Here is a 26,598-nt window from a genome sequence, read left to right on the forward strand (position 1 = left end):
TTTTATTATGTACTATTGATTCAGACCACATTTTCATTAGTGTCCCCCCCCCCCCCACAAATTTTGGCTTTGTAGTCTCTGTCTACTGCCAGATGTTTCATCTCTTTATGACTCATCAACTCTCATGAGTGTTTATTCTGTTTATGTGTAGGCTTAATCCATGACAGACAATCAGTCGTAGTTGTGATAACCTTATCTTGATAATCATGTAGTCTTATCATTGGCTGTGCAATACTGTGGGTAAAGCGACAAGCGAACTAGACCAAGCCTACTGCCGAAATCTAATGCTAATCAAACTTTCCTGACTTGGCGGGGCGGAGCGCTACCGCGCTCCTTAATGAGAAAATTTCGTCCATGTAAAATTTCATCAGTATTCATCACAATCAGACAAACTGTTGGAGAGTGTAAAGAACACAGACAACCAAAGAGATTAACTGACAAAACATAAAATCGTCAAGTAAAAACTCATCACTCACTTCGTTCATTCAATAATCTAGAACTCTAGATAGGTGATATTTCTGGTCATCAGTCATTAGTACGAATGTGTTCGGTATCTCAGTCAGTACCTATCTGGAGAAAGTATTTCATCACGACACATTCCCACTCAGACATTCTTATGATTCAACTGCTTTCACAATACGATGACTTGTATGTGGAGAGTTTGATGTTCTTTCCTTAGGGCGGGTAATGTGTTTTAATTAATTATTTAATATTAAATAGGTACCGTACCGTATCTAGTTAGAGTCTTTCTTCCCTTAGTTCGTCTCCTCTGAATTAATTTACTCAACACTTATCTATTATTTTGCGAAATTTAACTCGAGTATGTATACCTACTTACGTAGACGCTCATGTAGCTTTCTCTAAAATAATTCCCTAACTCATAGGTAGCTGCTTCCCTAACTTGAATACCCTTTGATTAATTACCATTACGCTAAAGAGGGGAGAGAAACTGTTCCGGTGGCCTAACACTAGGGAATCGGATCCCAGAATTCGGGATTAAACATCGATCCAGGCATTTCGGGATTTCCGAAAGGTTCATCCCGCATGTCCGTAAGTCATCCCGATATTCAAAACCGAGCCTTTTGGCTTCGAAAAGTTCATAAGCTTTTCTCTCGAAACGAATTAAACAGAGACAATTATTATAATTATATTTAAATTATTTCCATAGATTTTTTTTCTATAATGCGCTTTAACTCTGGAATACCAGTGCCCGAAATCACCAAAGTAGGTATGAAAAAGTATTTACAATTCCATATTCCGATATGATTCGTCCAAATTCAAAATTCTGCTTTTCCATTGGCTATTACACTTGTAAGATACTTTTCCATACTTTGGTGATTTAGATTTTGTTAATTATGGTGAGTTTTTTTACTTAACTTAATCCTCTCGGTTTTTTTTTAATGTTCGACCTATTAAATCCCCTAAGTTTTTTTTTTTTACTGTTTGGGTAAAGTCGTATCATTTTTACTAACCTTTAAACCTGGTTGATCTGATGAAGTAAAAAAACTCAGCTTTTATCCCTCCCTCTTATCTGAAGGTATTGTGTTTTAGTATTTTTGAACTACTTTGTTCATAAGACTCGTTCTAATTAGTACTAATATAGGAATTACTTTTTTAAATTGTTTTTTAGAACAAAGCATTTTTTGCCAAATTTTACTACTGTAGACTTATTGTGTGAACTTTGTACATTGTTTTTTCTAATGATTTTTTGTATTTTATTATAATTCGGTCTTTTTTGAAAAAAAGAATGATAATAAAAAAATATTCATCCAATATTTTATTTTTTCATATCTACTGTTCAATTTATCCTTCTGTTTCTGACACAATATCAAAGATTTTTTTAAGCATGAATGCCCGCCAGTAATGTTGCTCCCAGATTACAACTGAATTTTATGACTTGACTTGGAATCGAACCACCAACCTCTGGAATCTAAATCTGAAGTCCACTCCGCTCACACCACCGAGGTTGGTTTGCGCTCTCATGGTTTCTACAATGAATGGATCCAACAATACAGCCACATAATAAATATAAGGTCCACAAGTATGGCTAAAGTGGTAGTTACCTTTGGTTATCAATATCTAATTTTATTGTTACCTAGGTATCTTTTGTTTTATTATTTATCAATATTATAGTGATAAAATTCCTCGTGAGTGCTTATAAAATGTATTTACTTAATCTCTATCACGTATTGCACAAACTGGCAATGTGTCACAATGTTGCAAATAACGAGATCAACGTGATGAGATAGGCTGAAGCATCTACCTATAATAATTAGTTTTGAGCGAAAAGTGGAAAAATGTATGGGCATGTGCTGAGCTGGGTGAGAGTGAGGACTGAGTTCTCAATTCTGAAAGCTGTCTCATTAAGATTAAGAGGAACACATCTTACTTTCTTGGAAATTAGTAGTTTTGTTGGAATTATTGAAAGTTAGATAACTGAAGAGGTAGGTTTTAGTAGAGTAAAAAAGGGTGAGAGATTAGACAATAGATAAGGGGTATTTTCAGTAGGCTGGCCATTCAGATTTCAGAAGTATTACTACATATTTCTATTTGTGTTTAGTTTGCTTTTTCCTGTAGAAAGCCATCTGTCCGCTCCCTGCTCTTGTGTTTTAAGTTCAAATAACAAATTCATATCTAACATAAGTACCTACTTACTTATTTTGTACCAAGACTTTTTATCCTTCAAGTAAGTAATACCTATAACAGGGAAGATTTTTTTTTTTTTTTTTTTTTGGTTATGAAATAAAGATAATAATAATAATGTAAAAAAAGGGAATTACCAACTAGATAAAACACATACTAGGATATACTTTCAGTTTATTAATTATCATTACATTTTTTCATTCACAAAGGCTTATCATGAAAAACAGAACTAAGAACGCTTCAAAGGCGCAGACGAGCATAAAAAAAGGCAGGCCAGGAAAATTTCAAAGGCCTCCCCGTAAGCTTTAAAGCTATGCCGTATATGGACAGCATGAAGTAGAAAAGAACCATTCATAAGGCAGTTTCCCTTATGGATGATTATTTATGACATAGGATTGCGATCATCACAAATGCACACAGACATTAGGAATAGAATATTATTTCGCTTTTTAGGTAGTTGAAAAATGACATGCAGATCATCAATTTTCCTTATCACCTTCTTCTTCTTCTTCTCCTCCTTCGCTTCTACTTCTCTTCATCTTCTTCTCTATTTTATGTTTACATAGGTAGTAGGTAAATGAAACCCTATAGAGTACTAAAACAAATGGAAATAGGACAAGGGAGGGAGAGAAAGGAGGAAAGGGCAGATTGAGAATAATGTAAAAGTATGATGACGTTCACCCCGACATGGAACCTATTCAAGGTAGCATTGAGAATTCAGGGGGAAACCAAAGAAACAAAAGGGAGAAATTAAACATTAGAAGGAGAAAGTGAAAAGAGTCCCTAAAAACTTTTTGCTGAAAAGGACGCAAAAGACGAGAGCTCTTAGAGACCCGAGAAATATCTACGTCAGAAGTGCCAGTGACTAACGCACTGAGGGCTGAGGGAAATCCCTCAGCAATTAACTGTACATCTATAAATTTTTACTGTGTAAGAAAGGTGGATTTATTAAGGCAGTTGATTTGGTAAGTAACCTAAGGTCAGGGGTGAAATTTTGGTGATATTGCAATATTAACTCAAAAGTTACTTTAATACCTAATGGTCGGCTCTCTCTGAAATGGCTATTTGTAAAGGATTGGCTTAAATAAAAGAAGCAGAAAGAGAGGAGGGTAGATTTTCAGCCAAAATTAGAGCCTCTCTGAAAATTAGGTACTTAATCCTTGATTCCTGATCAAGTCATCACTATCATTTTTACTCAATACAAATCTACCAACCCACCCACTCAGACTTTAGGTACATACTCAGCTTCAGATCTGAAATTCTGAATCATACTTTCATAACATTGACTGAGACGGTCTTTGGTCCTCGCTGGGTAAACCCATAAAATGTCACAACGAATAGGTAGGTCTACACTTAAATCGTACGTGCACCTCATGTCAAACGACCTTGGTTTGTATCCTTGATTCCTGATCAAGTCATCACCATCATTTTTACTCAATACAAATCTACCAGCCCACCCACTCAGACTTTAGGTACATACTCAGTTTCAGATCTGAAATTCTGAATCATACTTTCATAACATTGACTGAGATGGTCTTTGGTCCTTGCTGGGTAAACCCATAAAATGTCACAACGAATAGGTAGGTCTACACTTAAATCGTACGTGCACCTCATGTCAAACGACCTTGGTTTGTTGGTTGGATCGAATTCTTGGAATTCAGAATAATTTCGTACCGGTCTGGAATCTAGAGCTTACTTAAAATGAAAGTTAAACCAAGTGTCTGATATTGGATATGCTCCAGGCAAGACTTTATCCATTGAAGCTATGCCGTATATGGACTTTATCCATTGAAGCTATGCCATATATGGACAGCATTAGGTAGAAAAGAACCATTCATAAGGCAGTTTCCCTTATCGATGATTCTCTTCTGCTTAATTCCGTCCATAATAATTATTTATGACATAGGATTGCGATCATCACACATGCACACAGACATTAGGAATAGAATATTATTTCGCTTTTTAGGTAGGTAGTTGAAAAATGACATGCAGATCATCAATTTTCCTTGTCACCTTCTTCTTCTCCTCCTTCGTTTCTACTTCGTGTAAGCTCAGCTTATCTGTTGATTAACTTGGCGATTTTACATTTAGTTTTTCTTCATTGTTCCGCGATTTTGGTTCCTACAGCTGGTCTGATACCTATTGAATCTCCTAAATGTTGATTGTTCCGTGATAACTCAAACCCCGAACGGTTCCAGTGGACAGTGGATTTCACCAATATTTTTTCAGCCCCTAGAAGACCTGTTGAGCTAACAGCCTGGTTCCATCTGACTTGGCGACTTTACATTTAGTTTTTGTTCATTGTTCCGCGATTTTGTTCAGCTGGTCTGATACCTATTGAATCTCCTAAATGTTGATTGTTCCGTGATAACTCAAATCCCGAACGGTTCCAGTGGACAGTGGATTTCACCAATATTTTTTCAGCCCCTAGAAGACCTGTTGAGCTAACAGCCTGGTTCCATCTGATTTGTACCTATAGGCTCTACATCTAACAGGAAAAAAGTTGCTGTATTTTTGTGGTGAAACATTCTAATTTTTCGACATTTCGTCAAATATTGACTGTCCTTTTTTTAAGGTAGGCACTTCTTATTACTTTCCGTTCTATACCTACCTATCTACTTTTTCCCGCAAAATGTACCGTATTAGAAGTCGTGTGATGTGCACACCAGATATTCATCGCGTGGTAGTTATACGAATGGCATGCGTGTCACAATACTTCTTACTACCAAACAACTCCTACAGTATTTTCTCTACTCTCCAAACAGTATCAAGATATTAAAGTTGAACCGAACACCTCAACAGTAGAGGAGGAGAACTATCGATAGTCGGCGCCATCGATAGTTATCGATAGTTTATCAAAAAACTATCGATAACTATCGATAGTTTTGGTACCAAACAACTCCTACAGTATTTTCTCTACTCTCCAAACAGTCTCTAGAATACTCAAGATATTAAAGTTTAACTGAACACCTTCAGTACCTGTGTTTATTTCAGTCAGTTTGTCTGTGCTGTGAGTGTGTCGAGTTAAAGATTGAATTCGCGATCTTTGCAGTGAGATATTTAGTATGTAATTATGTCATCAAAATTTCATGCCGCGAAACAAAAGTTATTGGCCTTCGTCTCATGGCCTCGGAAGTTATTGACCCACAGATGGGACTTTATAGACAGACTAGCAGACAGTATAGTTATGTAGCTTTACATCTTACTAAGTACATAATGTATTTATCTATCCATAAATTTTATTTATTCATCGATGGAGGCTATATCATTCATTCATTTATTCATTCATTCATTTTATTTATCAGAGGATAGAGGTTTCATTCATTCATTCATTCATTCATTCATTCATTCATTCATTTTATTTATTCTTAGATGGGTGCCAAGGTGAACGTTGTTTGCCAAAACTGATGCGACTTGTCGATTAGAGCTTTGTAGTCTCTGTCTACTGCCAGATGTTTCATCTCTTTATGACTCATCAACTCTCATAAGTGTTTATTCTGTTTATGTGTAGGCTTAATCCATGACAGACAATCAGTCTTAGTTGTGATAACCTTATCTTGATAATCATGTAGTCTTATCATTGGCTGTGCAATACTGTGGGTAAAGCGACAAGCCAACTAGACCAAACCTACTGCCGAAATCTAATGCTAATCAAACTTTGACTTGGCGGGGCGGAGCGCTACCGCGCTCCTTAATGAGAAAATTTCGTCCATGTAAAATTTCATCAGTATTCATCACAATCAGACATGTAATTATGTCATCAAAATTTCATGCCGTGAAACAAAAGTTATTGGCCTTCGTCTCATGGCCTCGGAAGTTATTGACCCACAGATGAGACAGACTAGTAGACAGTATAGTTAGTAGTAGCTTTACATCTTACTAAGTACACAATGTATTTATCTATCCATAAATTTTATTTATTCATAGATGGAGGATATATCATTCATCCATTTATTTTATTTATCAGAGGATAGAGGTTTCATTCATTCATTTTATTTATTCTTAGATGGGTGCCAAGGTGAACGTTGTTTGCCAAAACTGATGCGACTAGGGACTTTATAGTATAGACAGACTAGCAGACAGTATAGTTAGTAGCTTTACATCTTACTAAGTACTTAATGTATTTATCTATCCATAAATTTTATTTATTCATCGATGGAGGCTATATCATTCATTCATTCATTCATTCATTTATTTTATTTTTCAGAGGATAGAGGTTTCATTCATTCATTTTATTTATTCTTAGATGGGTGCCAAGGTGAACGTTGTTTGCCAAAACTGATGCGACTAGTCGACTATAGCTTTGTAGTCTCTGTCTACTGCCAGATGTTTCATCTCTTTATGACTCATCAACTCTCATAAGTGTTTATTCAGACAATCAGTCTTAGTTGTGATAACCTTATCTTGATAATCATGTAGTCTTATCATCGGCTGTGCAATACTGTGGGTAAAGCGACAAGCCAACTAGACCAAACCTACTGCCGAAATCTTTTTTTTTTTTTTTTTTTTTTTAAAAAATGGGTGGTCCTTTTAGGGCACAGGTCGTTCGCGCCGGCCGTTTCCACAGATTATTTCTACCGCATAGTTCAGCGAACTTTGAAATTCACTCACCCCGGTTTACGAACATCGAATTTTTTTAGCGGGCGACTCATTTAGCACGTTCCCAATGCTTCACTGAAGTTAAACAATGTTACCCGTGGCTGGTATCCGAATAGACGATCATCTGAGCAGTTGCATGCTGACTTTCTCCGGTCCCACTCAGGCTGGGTGAGGTGTGAGTAGGCGGATAGCTTGCGGCTTGCCCTCGAATGAACGGAAAAACCCCACGTCACTAAAAACCCTAGCAGGTACCTACACTACTCTTTCGGCAAGCCCAAAGCGTATTTCCATCATAAACGGTTGACTTGGGGTGTCAGAAGAAGACCTTTCCAGGCCCCCGCGATGACCCAATGTACCTAATTGAAAGTTTTATCAGCAAATGTCCTGTTTCCAAATTTTATAAAAATTGGACAATTGGATTTATATTATATTGTTTATCGCAAAACATTTTTTTTTAAAAGAGGTTTGACAGAGGGAACTGTAACTGCTATGGTCTTATCGTCCCGAAATCGCAGAGAGAAGGAAGACAGGATAGGAGAAAGCCAGCCGTTCCGAGAACGAACATTATCCCATCAGGATAAAATCCGCCCCGGGCGGGAACCGAACCCGCGGCCTAGCGCTTACAAGGCAGACGCACTACCAAAACTAAGCTAACTATAGGCTGGCTATCGCAAAACAAACGAAAAATCGTCGATTTAAAACAAAGAAATCACTTTTTTCGTTGAATAAATTTAAACCCGTGACCTGCCTATCTGCTGATCTGCTCGCTTATCAGTTATCATTTTTCTGTGTGACGTCATTGTTCATTATCTACTATGACGTCATAGTTTTGTATCTGTGATGACGTCACGAAATCTGGAGCACGCACAAGATTCAAGGCGCGAAAATTTGAAAATTTCAATTTTCTTTTCAGAAAAAAAAGTGTGGCGGAAAAAAAAGTCAAGCTTTTGTCAGTTTCTCTTTGATCATTTAATTTATTAACTTTATTTTAAATTAAAGTTAAACATGAACATTATAGTTCAATCCACGTTGAGAGGACAAAGAATCCATTTTGCCTGTTGGATTATGGACCTAAACACATCAAAAGTTTCATAGATATTGGTAAAAAGTGAAGAACCTAAAGAACCCTACAAGATCAAAAGTTCAATATGGTATCCCAACAGGTGGTTTTTCTTTTCATTGTGTGTTTGACTTCGATTTCAAATTCGTTTGCTGCTGTGACTACCACTCCGTATAATCCAGATATGGATGGGCTCATCAACTCTGGTCCGGGAGAACTAAATCAGCCTGAAGATACCGACCATCTTTTGGAGTCAGAAGAAGACGAGTTTCCACAAAAGAGTAAGTTGATTTCAATAAGAATTTTCAGCTTTATTTTTTAACAAATTTTGTTTGAACATCAAGCTCTCACAGCTGAGAATGAGTACGTAGGTACCTATGCATTAGGACAGTCTACATTCCTGAAAGCAACTAAGTATAACTTTGGCCTTAATAACTATCTCCTAGGGTGCATCAATGCATCTACACTACAGTTTATCAATATGTATCTTCAGATTAAGGAGCGCGGTAGCGCTCCGCCCCGCCAAGTCAAGAAAGTTTGACCGCGCTACTAGAGATATTATACGCAATCAATATTGATCAAAATTGCTTGGACACTATAAAATTACTGGGAGGAAATCCTAAAAATCCTATTAGGAACCGATAGCTTTCTCCTATCCTTTCTTCCTTCTCTCTTTGATTTTAAGACCCTAACAGTTAGGTACAGTTCCCTCTATCAAACCTTTTTAAAAAAATCCCATTTATTTTTTTAAATGAGATTTTGGTGAAATTGAGCATTTATACTTGCTACTTACCTAAGTATTAAAGTACCTACATAGAGTAGGCATGTTCCATTCAATGTCTTGTGAAATCAAAATAACAGAAGTGAGAAGTAGTGTTATAGAGATTAGAACTGAGTAGACCTTTCAGTTTGTTATTTGTCCTTCTTCAGTGTCAAGAGGTTCAACATACTGCTGCTAATAACTCATAGCACATTAAAATCATTAAATGCACCATTTCCTGACCAACAGCTTCCGACATTAAGCAATTTTGGGTATGATTAGTATCTGGGTACTTTAGTATGTGGCTAACTGAGATAATATAATAGGTATCAATGGTGTAGAACGAACCTGCCTAAATGTCAGCTTTTCAAGAGAGTCAAAACAACACTTTGTTTTTTAGATTAGTTCTAAGTTCCAAACTTCCAAACCATCTTACTTACTCTGATTTTCATGGAAATTAGTAGTTTTGTTGAAATCATTAAAAGTTAGATAACTGAAGAGGTAGGTTTTCATAGAGAAATAATAGAAAGTAAGTAAAAAGGGTGAGAGATTAGACAATAGATAAGGGGTAATTTCAGTAGGCTGGCCATTCAGAAGTATTACTACATATTTCTATTAATTTGTGTTTAGTTTGCTTTTTCCTGTAGAAAGCCATCTGTCTGCTCCCTGCTCTTGTGTTTTAAGTTCAAATAACAAATTCATATCTAACATAAGTACTTTACCTAGACCTAGGTACGCTAATGGGCAATTTGTAATAATCTTTCTCATTAGACACTATTAAGATTAGAACTAATTGATACTTTAACATCAGTCATTTGCCAAATTAAAGATTGCACAGGGTTATTTGCAGATACTTTTCAAAAACACTTAATTTCAAGTGCACTTCTTAAAACCTAAAATAATAGATACGAGATGAGTGTTTTATCTATTTTTTTTTTTTTTTTTATTTATTATAAACACAAAGTTAAAATAATACTAGATAAGATCTACATATAAACAAAAAATTGAAGTATTAGGTACCGTACTAGGTAAGCGTTTTATCTAAGTACGAGTATATGTAGATAGCCAGCCTAGTTAGCTTGGAGTCAGAAATACTTACCTTACGCTCAACCTTGCTAGAAAAAGGGTATTGTCCCAGTGCCTTTAGGCGTTACGTGTCCTATCTCAGCATCACATCACCATATTGCGTATTTAACATTGCCTTCCTGTGAAGTCAGCTGTCTTGCCACTAAGAAAACAATTGAACGTGCATTATTTAGCATCATTTGAAGAATCATTATTCAAGAGGAGTACCTCACACTTATGCGTAGTGTTGGCGTCGAATTGTCTGCGTTTAAACTTGGAGGGAGAAAAAATGTGGGTTGTCAAGTAATACTTACTTAACACTCACTTACGTTTGTGTTAGTCATTTCCGCCCAGTCGTGGATTTGAACCCAGCACCTCCGGGTTGAAAGTCAGTGCTCTTGACCACCCGGCCACAAAGGTGGGCTTCATCCATTTCTTACTGATTTTGATCTAAATTATGAAGTCATCCAAAGAGAGAAAAACTTAACCTCATAGTGTATGGTCCACGGTATATGACTCTAATCTCTACGCTCTATGGTAACTAGTAACAAGTAACAAAACTAAATTCAATTCCCTCAAGAAAACTAAATTGAATGGTACCTACCTATTTTACTATTCATAAGTCAGAAGGTTCAGAGCTTAGTGCTGATAACAGTGATTGTCACACAAGTCATGGCCTATTCTTATTGTGTACTCCGGAGTCCTCATTGTTTTGCATGAATTATACGTACGCTATTGTTTTCTTTATAGTTAAGACTTAAGGAATTCTTACGTACAGGGTCTAGCAGGAGACATTTACATATGAACATTATTGCAAAGCTTCGATATAATAATAGACTCGAGTGGAAGGTAACCGCTAGGCGAGGTTAACGCGGGAGGCGTTCTCTACCTCCTAACCTTTAGAGCTCCATTGTTATGTGGTCAGTGGTCACTTTATCAAATAAATGAGAATCTCGACTGGGATCGAACCCTCGCCCTCCTGTTTACCAGGCGAGCGTCTTAACCACTACGCCACCGAGGCCGACCTATTTAAAAATGGCATTGATAAATAATTAAATATATGCTTTTTCCAGAAGGAGATGCCCACATAACACAATTGAAATTCATTTTTCATGTTTCTTACCTTTTCAAACTCGTTTCTTCAGGCTTGTGATCGGTTCAAAAATGATTAAAATTTCACAAAACAAAACCGCCTTCTTGGGTCAGAAATAATATATAGGTATGCCATCTTTGATTGACAATTGTATAGGTATTATTCACAATCATTGAGACTATTGGGAGGTTACATAAAAAGTAAAAAACGTACCTACTTAGTTCATACCTAAAATATTACGTCACTGGTAAAAACCCAGATCTCTTAACCTACACATAGAGATGGTGTGACACTTGACTTGCTTAGTTAACGATGACAAGACCGAAACATTACCATGCAGCCTAGTTAGCTTGATTGGTAGCGCTTCTGCCTTCTAAGCGCTAGGCCACGGGTTCGATTCCCACCCGGGGCGGATTTTATCCTGAAGGGATAAGGTTCCTTCTCGGAACGGCTGGCTTTCTCCTATCCTGTCTTTCTTCTCTCTTCGCATTCGGGACGGATCAAACCTCTTAAAAAGAGAGAGGTTTGATAGAGGGAACTGTAACAAAACGGAGGTTTTATCGTCCTGAACTTGAAGAGAGAAGGACAGGATAGGAGGAAGCCAGCCGTTCCGAGAACGATCCTCATCTGTTTAGGATGAAGTTCGCGTCGAACGGGAATCAAACCCGTGACATAGCGCTTACAAAGCAGACGTGCTACCTTCCAAGGTAACTGGGCAGGCATATTAAGATAGAAGCGTGGTAGCGCTCCGCCCCACCAAGTCAAAATTTGACAGCGCTACTAAGAGATATTTTACGTAGGCACCTGGTTATCTTCTCGATTTATCTTGTGGACACGATAAACGATAACTCAAGAAACGTGTCTGAGTTAAACAATTTGTATTGAGTGTTTGTTTTGCTGATTAATTAACTGATAACGATATGTAGTTATCTAATTATGTTTATAGGTACGTAAAGATAATTCAAACATAAATATTCCATTAAAAAATGTAAAAAAATTACTCGTATATTCGGTAGATATAGGTACCTGATAACTATTGATCACAGTAATGCTATTGAATTTCCATTGACATGAATGCATTATTAGATATTGAATAGATTGAAACTGATCTAAGAAGAAATAAGAACTCATTGATAGAAGCCGCCCATAGTTTGAGGCCAAGGTCTATTCTCCATTGGAATCTTCGGATTTCGTCTGTTGTTCTCTATTGGAATTTTCCGATTTTGTCTGTTGGAATCTTTGAATGTTTTACAATCAGCATTAGCTGCAGGAAACGATTTTGTCTGTTGTTCTCTATTGGAATTTTCCGATTTTGTCTGTTGGAATCTTTTGATGTTTAACAATCAGCATTAGCTGCAGGAAATGAGCTGGCAATGAATTTAGGATGGGAGGATATTGTTCAGAATAATTAAAAACAAATATGTATGTACATTGTACATATCTACATAACCCAGCGGTGATAGCCCGTTAAATGCACCAGTTCCCAATAAATCACTGAAGCTAAGAAACGTTGCGCGTGGTTAGTATCTCAATGAGTGACCATCTGGACAATTGCGTGCTGCTTCCTTTGTCCGGCTCTAAAAGACTTTGTCAGCTGGGTGAGGTTAATATAGTGGGTAAAAACCCCGAAACTAAAGACCTTAGCAGTCATACAGTGACGTTAAAAGCAAAAAAGTTTTTTATCTGCAGAATTTGACCGCGTGCTGCTTCCTTTGTCAAGCTCTAAAAGAGTTTGTCAGCTGGCTGAGGTTAATGTAAGTAGGGTAGCTTGTTCCCAAATAGTGGGTAAAAACCCCGAAACTAAAGACCTTAGCAGTCATACAGTGACGTTAAAAGCAAAAAAGTTTTTTTATCTGCAGAATTTTACTCTGGCACAGAGGCACAATCGCACATCCTAGAAATTACACATCAGAGTATAATGAGATCACTATGATTACGAACGCGTTATCCACTACAGTTCACTACACCACTGACGTTGGTACTCTATTATTTATTTACTTATGTCTCAATAATATCACGCTTACGAAGTCTATGCTGATCTGTTTCTCTTCTTATTGTTTGAAATTTACCATGTTCTTCTTCTTTTATTTGACACAGGTGGCATGTACAATCCAATGCACGACATATTTCCCGGTGTCAACGATGATTATACGAAGATCAGTTGGATACATGCAGTCAACTCTCAGGATAAACTAGCCGCTGCTTTGAAAGGTGAGTTTTCCTATCTACTTAGGGTACCTACTTTTATTTTGAAATTTCAATCGCTTTAATTATTCATGCTTGTCACAAAAGCACAGATGTGAAAATCATAATCTAGGTAATGTTTTCTATATTTTATGACTTAACTTGGAATCGATGCACCAACTTCCAGATCCGAAATCCACCGCGCTAATCACTTGAACATTGAGGTTTGGCTAATTTCATATAATGTGTATTGTGTACCAATACTTAGATATTCTGATCATTAGCTACCTAATGGGATATGTGAGTAGGTATTAAAGTCTTGGATAATGACGCAAAATGTATACGTAATTGTAGGTACTTTTTCCGCGTGGCACCAAACATGAGTCCTACCAATGCATGTTTAACAGGCAGCTTGACAGACGGCTTGTCAAGCATGCTCGATGAGTGTGTGGTGGGCTAGGCTTATGCCGGCTACATACTCGAATTTTTTCTGGTCATAAGCAGCAGACCGCTATAGCGAAATAATCCACAATATCAAGATTTTGGACCTTTTACTTAAACCACTGAAAATTCCAATGGGAGATAAGTACCTACCCTTGTGTTATTGGTTTTTAGTCCGTCCTTCCTTAATTATTACTAATAATAAAAGGTATAGTGGACGGACTATTGTATTCGCTTCGGTGTCGTCTGTCTGTCTGTCGGTCGGTCGGTCTGTCCCCATAGAAGGACTTATCCAAACCCGGTCGACCTATATATCAAATTAAAGGTCTTTTTACCAGGAACACGAAAATGGTGGTGCAAATTTTGTCCAGAAGGACAGAATAGGAGAAAGCCAGCCGTCCCGAGACCGATCCTCATCTGTTCAGGATAAAATCCGCTCCGAACGGGAATCGAACCCGCGACCTAGCGCTTACAAGTCAGACACGTTACACTCCAGGCTAACTAGGCTGGAAATTCACTACTTATATCGCGACTTTCGCGAATACGGCTCTCGTTATTTTAATCTTAATTTAGATATAGCGCCCAGACAACGGAGTCTTTAATCTACCACTGCTTCTACTCGACAGGGAAATACACAAAGGACGACCACATCGAGCCCATGCTGAAAACTCTCAACAGGAACAAAGTCCTCACGCCGGTCACTTTTCCAGTACGCGCTGTGTTTGCCACTCAGTCCATCGAGTTGCTTCAATTCCTAATCGATACTTCACCTCTAGGAAGTTCCCTCACTATATGGATGAGTACAGACAGTGACAAAGTATGCATAAGTAAGTTGAAGGATCTCATAAGAACCATAGGAAAAGATAGAATTTTCCTAGACGTACCTGAATTTATTCGGGAGAAATTGAACTCCAATAATACAGAGCCTTGTCCGCAAGAGGATACACCAAAGGCAGAAGCAGACTCTGGTATCTTTGGTATTAGTTGGACGACACTGCTCATATTTGGGGTACTGGCACTTATACTAGTCCTAGTGGGTGTTTATATGAAGTGGAAGTCTCGTATTGACATCAACTAATGCGAGGTGGCATAGCCGTCCGTCTGTTGAGAAACAAACTGTACAATGTATACGGGAAAACTTATAGGTAAGTGATCTCTTACCTAATTGTTGAGTCTGAATAGGTAGGTAAGACTGGAACTTGGATTCTGTCGGGTTGTGACACCCTAAAGAAGAGGGAAAATTCAATTAATCAATTCGTAATACCGGTTTTAAGTTCGGGGTATAATAGGTAATCTAGTTCGGTTTTTCGAAGGGTTAAATTTTTCCCAAGTGAAATATTGAATTTGATTATTTGCTAATGCTATGTCTAACGCTTATCGTAATACAATATGTTTAAATATTATGAAAAAAAAAAGTATAGGTAATCTAGTTCGGTTTTTCGAAGGGTTAAATTTTTCCCAAGTGAAATAAATAGCATTGAATTTGATTATTTCCTAATGCTATGTCTAACGCTTATCATAATACAATATGTTTAAATATTATGAAATTTTTTTTAAAAAAAAAAAAAAAACTTAATGATGTAGGTATCTAGATAAAGTTACCAATATACCAATCCAAACCCCCTGCCTGGTTTAGTCCGCACCACTCCCGTCAGGTGAAACTCAGGCCCGGACCCTCGGGGATCTTGTCGTGAGGACCCGGGCAATATTTTGGCTCCCGTCCTGTGGAAGTCTTGCACCATACTGCCCACGTCTCCGCTGAGGGAGTCTTCCGCCCCTGATTCTTCTGAACTACTCGCGGCAAATATCTCCTGGGAAGACTCCTCGTTGGGAGAATTTGGACCAGCTCGTTTGAGATCGTTTTTAACCATATGGGGGTCCTTATTAGGAATCCCAGAATCATTATCGTGATTTTTGGACGATTCTTTTTCAGTTTGGTGGTCCCTCATCGGGTCTTTATCGGGACTTTTCGCACCCGTTTTCTACTGGTCTTGGGAATCATTATCGTGATTTTTGGACGATTCTTTTTCAGTTTGGTGGTCCCTCATCGGGTCTTTATCGGGACTTTTCGCACCCGTTTTCTCCCCCTTCCGAGGAGATTTCAAATTATTAACCTCAGTTTTCGATTTATCAACATCAGTTTTCGAGCTATCAATCTCAGTATTCGAGCTATCAACCTCAGTTTTCCTCCGTTTGAGGAAATCCTTCTCCAGCTTGAGTCGTTTGGCTTGGTTCTGTATCTTGATGAGGTATTTGTGTTTCACATGACGCGGGAATATAGACGCATCACCGCACGGGGTGTGGCTCGTGTAGAAATGAAACTTGATGTGCGGTCCAGAGGAGATTTCAAATTATTAACCTCAGTTTTCGATTTATCAACATCAGTTTTCGAGCTATCAATCTCAGTATTCGAGTTATCAATCTCAGTTTTTCTCCGTTTGAGGAAATCCTTCTCCAGCTTGAGTCGTTTGGCTTGGTTCTGTATCTTGACGAGGTATTTGTGTTTCACATGACGCGGGAATATAGACGCATCACCGCACGGGGTGTGGCTCGTGTAGAAATGAAACTTGATGTGCGGTTTGAGAACGAACCTGGGAGAAGAGATTTGGGGACTGTCCTGGGCAGAACTGTTATGGGGACTATTGTGGGCGCTGTGTTGGGGAGTGTTTTGGGGACTGTTCTGGGCAGAATTGTTGAGGTTAATGTCTTGCGCGGAATGATTGAGCTTAGTGTCTTGCGAGGAACTATTGTGAATGATGGCTTGGGCATTGTTCTGGGCACTACCTTGGGCAGAATTGTCTTGAGCGGGATTATCATGACTAGTTTCATGGGCAGAACTATTGTGACTAGCATCTCGGGTAGAAATGTTCGAGGGACTATTCTGGGCACCGTTTTGGGCAGAACCACTATCTTGTATCAGGTCGAAGATACGAGATGGTTGACCAGCCAGTGTGGGGTTCATTGCCTTGGGCAGAATTGTCTTGATTATCATGACTAGTTTCATGGGCAGAACTATTGTGACTAGCATCTCGGGTAGAAATGTTCGAAGAACTATTCTGGGCACCGTTTTGGGCAGAACCACTATCTTGTATCAGGTCGAAGATACGAGATGGTTGACCAGCCAGTGTGAGGTTCATTTGAGAGTAGAGATATCGCAGCCATGCCCGCCGTGTTAGAACCTGAAAGAAAAACAACATTTGACAGCCTGGTTAGCTTGAAAGGTAACGCGTTTACTTTGTAAGTGCTAGGTCGCGGGGTTGATTCCCGCCCGCGGCGAACTTTATCCCAAACAGATAAGGTTCGTTCTCGGAACGGCTGGCTTTCTATCCTGTCCTCCTTCGATTTCGGGACGATAAGACCTCCGTTGTTACACTTTCCTCTTTCAAATTTAAATCCTATTGTACAACACTCCACCAGCTTCATTAACTATTGAAATTAACCAAGTACCTTGGGGTAAATTTTATTTTATTTTTAACTAATTTGAGGGAGAATTTGAGTATGTACAGTATTTCTGATACTTACCTCAGCATGACTGTCATGCAGCACATCTCCATGTCTACTATAACTGGTCACCCCCAGACACTTGGTCCTCTTTCAAATTTAAATCCCCCCCCCTTCTTTTTTTTATAGTAGGTCGTTCGGGACAGCTTGTCATGCAAGGCTACCTCGTAAGGGCAATTGAGGAGCAAGTTGAAATTCCAAGGATCTTTTTTTTTTTCTAATTTGAGTGAGAATTTGAGTATGTACAGTATTTCTGATACTTACCTCAGCATGACTGTCATGCAGCACATCTCCATGTTCACTATAACTGGTCACCCCCAGACACTTGGTCCCCGTTGCCAAAGCTACCACACTCAGCTGCCCATTTTCCTCCAGACAGATCCCTGAAAGCAGGGTCCATTGAGATTCGTTCACATTGGGTTTACCAGTCTTAGGAAGCTTGTTGTACTTCTCGATAACTAGACGCGACACTTGATTAGCGAAGGCTTCATTGTAACTGGACGTGGAAGTCATTAGATCTGGAAATGATAAGATGGAAATGAGAACGAGTGTGCGAGTCATTCCGATTGAAACTAATAACAAGAAAGAAGAAGAATACCATCTGAGTACTGTAAAAAAGGAAAGGAAACAGACAAAAAGTGTGATAAAAGTAGGTAGGTACAAATCTATCTAAAAAAGAAGAGAAAGAACCCGAGAGAAGGTAGGTAGGTACCTGTTACGAACGCAACGTTGTGAGTGTGAACGGTGCTTTACAAAAATATATCAACCTTGCTAGAAAAAGGGTGTTGTCCCAGTGCCTTTAGGCGTTACGTGTCCTCTCTCAGCATCACATCACCATATTGCGTACCTACCTACTTAACATTGCCTTCCTGTGAAGTCAGCTGTCTTGCCACTAGGAAAACAATTGAACGTGCATTATTTAGCATCATTTGAAGAATCGTTATTCAAGAGGAGTACCTCACACTATGCGTAGTGTTGGCGTCGAATTGTCTGCGTTTAAACTTGGAGGAAAAAAAAATGTGGGTTGTCAAGTTGTCATGTCAAGTAATTCTTACTTAATTAACACGTTTATGTTAGTCATTTCCGCCCAGTCGTGGATTTGAACCCAGCACCTCCGGGCTGAAAGTCACAGTGCTCTTGACCACCCGGCCACAGAGGTGGGCTTCATCCATTTCTTACTGATTTTGATCTAAATTATGAAGTCATCCAAAGAGAGAAAAACTTAATCTCATAGTGTATGGTCCACGGTATATGACTCTAATCTCTACGCTCTATGGTAACTAGTAACAACTAAGTAACAAAACTAAATTCAAGTCCCTCAAGAAAACTAAATTGAATGGTACCTACCTATTTTACTATTCACAAGTCAGAAGGTTCAGAGCTTAGTGCTGATAACAGTGATTGTCACACAAATCATGGCGTATGCTTATTGTATACTCTGGAGTCCTCATTGTTTTGCATGAATTATACGTACGCTATTGTTTTCTTTATAGTTAAGACTCAAGGAATTCTGATGTACAGGGTTTATCAGGAGAATTTACATATGAACATTATTGCATAGTTTCGATATAATAATAGACTCTCGAGTGGAAGGTAACCGCTAGACGAGGTTAACGCCGGAGGCGTTCTCTACCTCCTAACCTTTAGAGCTCCATTGTTATGTGGTCACTTTATCAAATAAATGAGAATCTCGGCTGGGATCGAACCCTCGCCCTCCTGTTTACCAGGCGAGCGTCTTAACCACTACGCCACCGAGGCCGACCTATTTAAAAATGGCATTGATAAATATATGCTTTTTCCAGAAGGATATGCCCACATAACACAATTGAAATTCATTTTTCATGTTTCTTACCTTTTCAAACTCGTTTCTTCAGGCTTGTGATCGGTTCAAAAATGATTAAAATTTCACAAAACAAAACCGCCTTCTTGGGTCAGAAATAATATATAGGTATGCCATCTTTGATTGACAATTGTATAGGTATTATTCACAATCATTGAGACTATTGGGAGGTTACATAAAAAGTAAAAAACGTACCTACTTAGTTCATACCTAAAATATTACGTCACTGGTAAAAACCCAGATCTCTTAACCTACACATAGAGATGGTGTGACACTTGACTTGCTTAGTTAACGATGACAAGACCGAAACATTACCATGCAGCCTAGTTAGCTTGATTGGTAGCGCTTCTGCCTTCTAGGCGCTAGGCCACGGGTTCGATTCCCACCCGGGGCGGATTTTATCCTGAAGGGATAAGGTTCCTTCTCGGAACGGCTGGCTTTCTCCTATCCTGTCTTTCTTCTCTCTTCGCATTCGGGACGGATCAAACCTCTTAAAAAGAGAGAGGTTTGATAGAGGGAACTGTAACAAAACGGAGGTTTTATCGTCCTGAACTTGAAGAGAGAAGGACAGGATAGGAGGAAGCCAGCCGTTCCGAGAACGATCCTCATCTGTTTAGGATGAAGTTCGCGTCGAACGGGAATCAAACCCGTGACATAGCGCTTACAAAGCAGACGTGCTACCTTCCAAGGTAACTGGGCAGGCATATTAAGATAGAAGCGTGGTAGCGCTCCGCCCCACCAAGTCAAAATTTGACAGCGCTACTAAGAGATATTTTACGTAGGCACCTGGTTATCTTCTCGATTTATCTTGTGGACACGATAAACGATAACTCAAGAAACGTGTCTGAGTTAAACAATTTGTATTGAGTGTTCTTCTACTTCTCTTCATCTTCTTCTCTATTTTATGTCTACATAGTAGGTAAAGGAAACCCTATAGAGTACTAAAACAAAAATGGTAAGGACTAGGGAGGGAGAGAAAGAAGGAAAGGGCAGATTGAGAATGATGTAAAAGTATGATGACGTTCACCCCGACATGGAACCTATTCAAGGTAGCATTGAGAATTCCAGTACGGGGGAAATTAAACATTAGAAGGAGAAAGTGAAAAGAGTCCCTAAAAACTTTTTGCTGAAAAGGACGCAAAAGACGAGAGCTCTTGGAGACCTTTTCACCAATATTTTTTCAGCCCCTAGAAGACCTGTTAAGCTAACAGTCTGGTTCCATCTGATTTGTACCTATAGGCTCTACATCTAACAGGAAAAAAGTTGCTGTCCTTTTGTGGTGAAACGTTCTAATTTTTCGACATTTCGTCAAATATTGACTGTCCGTTTTTTTTTTTTTTTAAGGTAGGCACTTCTTTTACTTTCCGTTCTATACCTACCTATCGGTCAGATTTCCGTCCAAGTCCAACTTTATCCGAAACAAATTAGGTGCGTTCTCGGAACGGCTAAAACTGCCATTTCATTATTGGCCTTTAAACCAATATCGCCAAAATACTGTCACACTTACATGGTCAATAACTCAATTGCCAATAAGTCACAACTTCTCATTCATATCTTTCACCGCGAACTGCCGAAACTCTTCCGGTACCTCTAGCCATTTCCCCAGGGCTTCCTTACAATGGTTCATTCTCTCCTGATACCCAGACGCTAACAGTTTGACCTTGGTATAAGGGAGGTTTACACATTCCTCTCTCCTGCTAACCTGTATGAATTGGAGTAGGAGTTTATATGAGGAGACGAGTAGGGTAGAGGTGGCGTTATTCATGTTGTGCCGCTTGCGAGACACGCCCTGCTTGATGCCCTCGATGGAAATCTCCAGAGGTCTGAAACAGAAAACAACTTCTCATTCATATCTTTCACCGCGAACTGCCGAAACTCTTCCGGGACCTCTAGCCATTTCCCCAGGGCTTCCTTACAATGGTTCATTCTCTCCTGATACTCAGACGCTAACAGTTTGACCTTGGTATAAGGGAGGTTCACACATTCCTCTCTCCTGCTAAGCTGTATGAATTGGAGTAGGAGTTTATATGAGGAGACGAGTAGCGTGGAGGTGGCGTTATTCATGTTGTGCCGCTTGCGAGACACGCCCTGCTTGATGCCCTCGATGGAAATCTCCAGAGGTCTGAAACAGAAAAGTTCGATTTTTATTATTATTTTTAAGAGAGAGGTTTGATAGAGGGAACTCTAATTGGCAAGGTCTTTACATCCCGAAAGCGAAGAGAGAAGGAAGGCAGGGCAGGAGAAAGCCAGCCATCGTCCCGAAAGCGAAGAGAGAAAGAAGGCAGGGCAGGAGAAAGCCAGCCATCGTCCCGAAAGCGAAGAGAGAAAGAAGACAGGGTAGGAGAAAGCCAGCTGCTCTCCGAGAACGAACATTATCCGTTCAGGATAAAATCCGCCCCGGCGGAAATCGAACCCGCGACCTGGCGCTACCAAAAATTAATTAACACAGACACTCACCTATAAGTAGCATTACACCAAATAATACTAGCTCCTACAGGGTGTGCTGAACAGATGGGTCTACCCAGACGTTTCATTTCCCTCTTCACACTTCTCTTGCCCGCCGGGAACACCACGTCCGCCTTCAGTAGAGCAGGGGGAGGGGGAACTATCAAATGAGACACCCTGGTAAGTAGCGCTCTCTGTAGGGCATCTTGGGAGAATGCTATGCCTCCGCCGACTGAAATGGAGGACATGAATATGGGAGCCGTGACTAACATGGATAGGAGGGTTCCCTGAAACAATGATAATGATTTTTTTTTTTAGATAGTACCAAGGCACCGCTCTCGCAATACTTCTAGGCACTTTCTTTTACAGCCATATCTATCCAAGAACAGAAAAGTTAGATAAAAAAATTTCCGCCCTCGCTGGGACACTCACCTATTTACTTTCACCATCGACAAGAGTTCTTTAGTTGATGTCGATGGGCGTTTGACAAGCTATCTTACAGCTGGCTTATTCAGGGGATACTCAGCGTCGTAAGGCTGAGGACAAATGAAGAGCTCAGCAGGTTACCTCAACAAATTGAAAGGGAACCAAATGTATGTTAGCATCACAAAAAGATCAGTCTTTTACATATTTAACGGGGATGGCGACAAACGCCGACCTTTCGAAAGGGGAAAAGCCAAGAAGAAGAAAGCAAGGGGAAAAAATCTTTTTGGTTTTGTGGTCAACTTACCTCCCAGCCGACTGCATTCCACTTGGCTATCTTATCACTACAGGACATGGAATACGTAGGATCCCCCCTGCCTTTTCCGCCCTCGCTGGGACACTCACCTATTTACTCTCACCATCGACCAGAGTTCTTTAGTTGATGTCGATGGGCGTTTGACAAGCTATCTTACTGCTGGCTTATTCAGGGGATACTCAGGGTCGTAAGGCTGAGGACAAATGAAGAGCTCAGCTAGTTACCTCAACAAATTGAAAGGGAACCAAATGTATTTCAGCCTCACAAAAAGATCAGTCTTGTGGTGATTTCACAAGGATGACGACAAACGCCGACCTTTCGAAAGGGGAAAAGCCAAGAAGAAGAAAGTAAGGGGAAAAAAATCTTTTCAGGCTTGTGGTCAACTTACCTCCCAGCCGACTGCATTCCACTTGGCTATCTTATCACTACAGGACATGGAATACGAATCAGGATAAAATCCGCCCCGGGCAGGAATCGAACCCGCGGCCTAGCGCTTACAAGGCAGACACGTTACACTCCAGGCTGACTAGGCTGGAAATTCACTACTTATATCGCGACTTTCGCGAATACGGCTCTCGTTATTTTAATCTTAATTTAGATATAGCGCCCAGACAACGGAGTCTTTATCTACCACTGCTTCTACTCGACAGGGAAATACACAAAGGACGACCACATCGAGCCCATGCTGAAAACTCTCAACAGGAACAAAGTCCTCACGCCGGTCACTTTTCCAGTACGCGCTGTGTTTGCCGCTCAGTCCATCGAGTTGCTTCAATTCCTGGTCGATACTTCACCTCTAGGAAGTTCCCTCACTATATGGATGAGTACAGACAGTGACAAAGTATGCATAAGTAAGTTGAAGGATCTCATAAGAACCATAGGAAAAGATAGAATTTTCCTAGACGTACCTGAATTTATTCGGGAGAAATTGAACTCCAATAATACAGAGCCTTGTCCGCAAGAGGATACACCAAAGGCAGAAGCAGACTCTGGTATCTTTGGTATTAGTTGGACGACACTGCTCATATTTGGGGTACTGGCACTTATACTTGTCCTAGTGGGGGTTTATATGAAGTGGAAATCCCGTATTGACATCAACTAATGCGGTCTGGCATCAGCTAATGCGATCTGGCATCAACTAATGCGATCTGACATCAACTAATGCGATCTGGCATAGCCGTCCGTCTGTTGAGAAACAAACTGTACAATGTATACGGGAAAACTTATAGGTAAGTGATTTCTTACCTAATTGTTGAGTCTGAATAGGTAGGTAAGACTGGAACTTGGATTCTGTAGGGTTGTGACACCCTAAAGAAGAGGGAAAGTTCAATTAATCAATTCGTAAACCGGTTTTAAGTTCGGGGTATAATAGGTAATCTAGTTCGGTTTTTCGAAGGGTTAAATTTTTCCCAAGTGAGATAAATAGCCTTGAATTTGATTATTTCCTAATGCTATGTCTAACGCTTATCTAATACAATATGTTTAAATATTATGAAATTAAAAAAGCAAGTATTTTAATGATGTAGGTGTCTAGATAAAGTTACCAATATACCAATCCAAATCCATACACTGTTGATATGGAGCTTCGGAAATTTATTCATGTACATGCATTATTAGTTCAATGGTATATGAAAGTGTTGATTATTCCTTCTGATTCTATGTTCCAATTTTCCATCATGTTGTGTTCGTCCATTGCAACATTTGCAACTATGACTAGTAATTTCCATGTTGATATTATTGTACTTATTTTTCTCTTCATATTGCTTATTATTTATCTAATTTTAAATTTAATCTAGGACATATTTTTGTATGTGCCTTTAATTGTATGTACTATTGTACAACACTCCACCAGCTTCATTAACTATTGAAATTAACCAAGTACCTTGGGGTAAATTTTATTTTATTTTTAACGATGTTCAGTTTTAAATTCCTATTTGAGACCAAATTTTTTATTTGCACCTTTTAATCTTCTTTTTTTTTACAATGTAATATTGTTATGAGAACTTTCTAGCCCAAAAAATGTTGAAATACCTATACATTTGTGATGGTCACACTATTTTAGTTCTAATATTACCTGCTTTCGTTTTTCACGAGAGATGGAAAAATACCTCCTTTTTTTCCACTTGCTACTCATAAAGTATTATTTTTGTCTTTCATATTTTGGCTTAGATTAGCCAATTTGGCTTCTTGGTTGTATACGAAAGCTAAATTTACACTAGGAATTGAAGTCATATAACTCAAAATTAATTAAAAAACTCGAAATTCCTGTTATTAAAAAACTAAACTAAATTGTTGAAATCCAACTCATGCTAAACTGTACCAAGCCAAGGTAATTTTCACCTCAGGGGAAAAATTACTTGTTGCCTTTTTAATTTATGCCCTTCTTTCAAATTCAAATCCCCCCCTTTTTTATAGTAAGTCGTTTGGGACAGTTTGTCATGCAAGGCTACCTCGTAAGGGCAATTGAGGAGCAAGTTGAAATTCCAAGGATCTTTTTTTTCTAATTTGAGGGAGAATTTGAGTATGTACCTACAGTATTTCTGATACTTACCTCAGCATGACTGTCATGCAGCACATCTCCATGTCTACTATAACTGGTCACCCCCAGACACTTGGTCCCCGTTGCCAAAGCTACCACACTCAGCTGCCCATTTTCCTCCAGACAGATCCCTGATAGCAGGGTCCATTGAGATTCGTTCACATTGGGTTTACCAGTCTTGGGAAGCTTGTTGTACTTCTCGATAACTAGACGCGACACTTGATTAGCGAAGGCTTCATTGTAACTGGACGTGGAAGTCATTAGATCTGGAAATGATAAGATGGAAATGAGAACGAGTGTGCGAGTCATTCCGATTGAAACTAATAACAAGAAAGAAGAAGAATACCATCTGAGTACTGTGAAAAAGGAAAGGAAACAGGCAAAAAGTGATAAAAGTAGGTACAAATCTATATAAAAAACAAGAGAAAGAACCCGAGAGAAGGTAGGTAGGTACCTATTACGAACGCAACGTTGTGAGTGTGAACAGTGCTTTACAAAAATATTATTTTTTCTTCTGTTGGCTACACTGCGTCTCTTATCAAAAAAAAAAAAAAAAAAAAAATAAACAAAAAACTGGGGATCAATAGCGAAAGAACTGCCTAAATAAAAGCCAAATGTGAAATAAGTAAAACCATGTAATGAAAAGTAAACAAGGTTTATTTTACTTGAAAACATTGCCAAGTAAATCTGTATTCTGTCAATAGTTGTGTACTTTGTGCAATATAAATAACATTGTATTCCTATTGTTGAATAATGTGTTTCTTCTTGAAACAGAGGAAACAATATTTTTGGAAATCGAAGCCGAAAAAATATCTTTCAAAATTCAAACAATAAAAGAAAAAAAGCTGTTACAAAATAATAATAATAACTCATCAAATTAAAATATTAAAAATAAATAAAACTACATCGACATAAGAAACACGAAAAAAATTGCGTGAGGTTTTTTTAATCTACCCCACCCGACTGCCCTCCAAAGTACTCAACTTTGACAGCACAACAGAAAAGCTCAAGAAGAGGAGTCAAGTCAGAATTTTAGGAGAAATATTTCCCCTAGTCTGCCTTTGAACTAAACCAGTTAGCATCGTGTGAAAAGTTCAGTAGAAAGTGCATCGTCTAGAAAGCTCTACCTTAAGTCAAAACAAGTTAGCATCGTGTGAAAAGTTCAGTAGAAAGTGCATCGTCTAGAAAGCTCTGCCTTGAGTCAAAACAAGTTAGCATCGTGTGAAAAGTTCAGTAGAAAGTGCATCGTCTAGAAAGCTCAAAGCTCTGGGCATGCGTAGGAGAAATTCCCCCACTCTTGACTTTGACTTGGCTCCTCCTCTTTTTAAAATTTTCAGTATGCTGACAAAGATAGGCACTTTGGGTGGGCATTCGGGTGGGGACCATGCTTCTCGACAGTCCGGGTAGCTGAAAAAAAACTCGCGCAAATTTTTTTCTGAATTTATTTTTCTTTTCAGTAATTTTTTTCGTTATTACCTAATATTTAAATTATTTGCTACTGAGGCTGAGAGTCGAAATTTATCTTACATACTGAAATATTCTTTTATTGATTAATTAATTTGTGCCTTGTATTTATTTTGCAAATATTTATGTTTAGTGCAAATTGTATTCTACATTTAACTTTTTTTGGTGTAATAATTCTCGTATTATATTATATGATCATGTAAAAATTAATATTAAATAAAGTTG

At 38.8% G+C, this 26,598-nt stretch overlaps 3 protein-coding genes and 1 pseudogene across 6 annotated transcripts; 2 read left to right on the top strand and 2 right to left on the bottom strand.

Annotated features, from left to right (window-relative positions):
- Positions 1-5,562: 5,562 nt before the first annotated feature.
- On the top strand, positions 5,563-13,505 carry LOC103511080. Of its 3 annotated transcripts, none has more exons than XM_026824946.1 (3): positions 5,563-5,694; positions 8,242-8,583; positions 13,318-13,505. In XM_026824946.1, exons 2-3 carry the CDS (start codon positions 8,391-8,393, stop codon positions 13,488-13,490), a joined length of 366 nt encoding a protein of 121 aa, XP_026680747.1. In that variant the 5' UTR covers positions 5,563-5,694; positions 8,242-8,390; the 3' UTR covers positions 13,491-13,505. The 3 variants fall into 3 exon arrangements, with proteins under 3 accessions (XP_026680747.1, XP_026680746.1, XP_026680748.1); XM_026824945.1 differs by having other exon boundaries at positions 5,570-5,694; positions 8,156-8,583; XM_026824947.1 differs by having other exon boundaries at positions 5,597-5,694; positions 8,197-8,583.
- A 966-nt stretch (positions 13,506-14,471) lies between these two features.
- LOC103511072 lies at positions 14,472-24,613 on the top strand. 2 transcript variants are annotated; one of them, XM_017444847.2, is made up of 2 exons: positions 14,472-15,134; positions 23,743-24,613. In XM_017444847.2, the coding sequence occupies exon 1, from the start codon at positions 14,504-14,506 to the stop codon at positions 14,921-14,923; it is 420 nt and encodes a 139-aa protein (XP_017300336.1). In that variant the 5' UTR covers positions 14,472-14,503; the 3' UTR covers positions 14,924-15,134; positions 23,743-24,613. The 2 variants fall into 2 exon arrangements, with proteins under 2 accessions (XP_017300336.1, XP_008474004.1); XM_008475782.3 differs by lacking the exon at positions 23,743-24,613 and adding an exon at positions 15,267-15,394.
- Positions 15,444-17,879, bottom strand: LOC103511081 (annotated as a pseudogene).
- Positions 20,577-25,233, bottom strand: LOC103511082 (tRNA-specific adenosine deaminase 1-like). The gene is made up of 5 exons (XM_026824942.1): positions 24,922-25,233; positions 22,362-22,442; positions 21,644-21,918; positions 21,040-21,308; positions 20,577-20,740 (listed from the first exon to the last, which is right to left on the bottom strand). The coding sequence occupies exons 1-5, from the start codon at positions 25,216-25,218 to the stop codon at positions 20,721-20,723; spliced, it is 942 nt and encodes a 313-aa protein (XP_026680743.1). The 5' UTR covers positions 25,219-25,233; the 3' UTR covers positions 20,577-20,720.
- Between the last annotated feature and the right edge of the window lie 1,365 nt (positions 25,234-26,598).

This window comes from Diaphorina citri, unplaced genomic scaffold, assembly GCF_000475195.1.
Source record: "Diaphorina citri unplaced genomic scaffold, Diaci psyllid genome assembly version 1.1 scaffold673, whole genome shotgun sequence".
Classification (NCBI taxonomy): Eukaryota; Metazoa; Arthropoda; class Insecta; order Hemiptera; family Psyllidae; genus Diaphorina; species Diaphorina citri.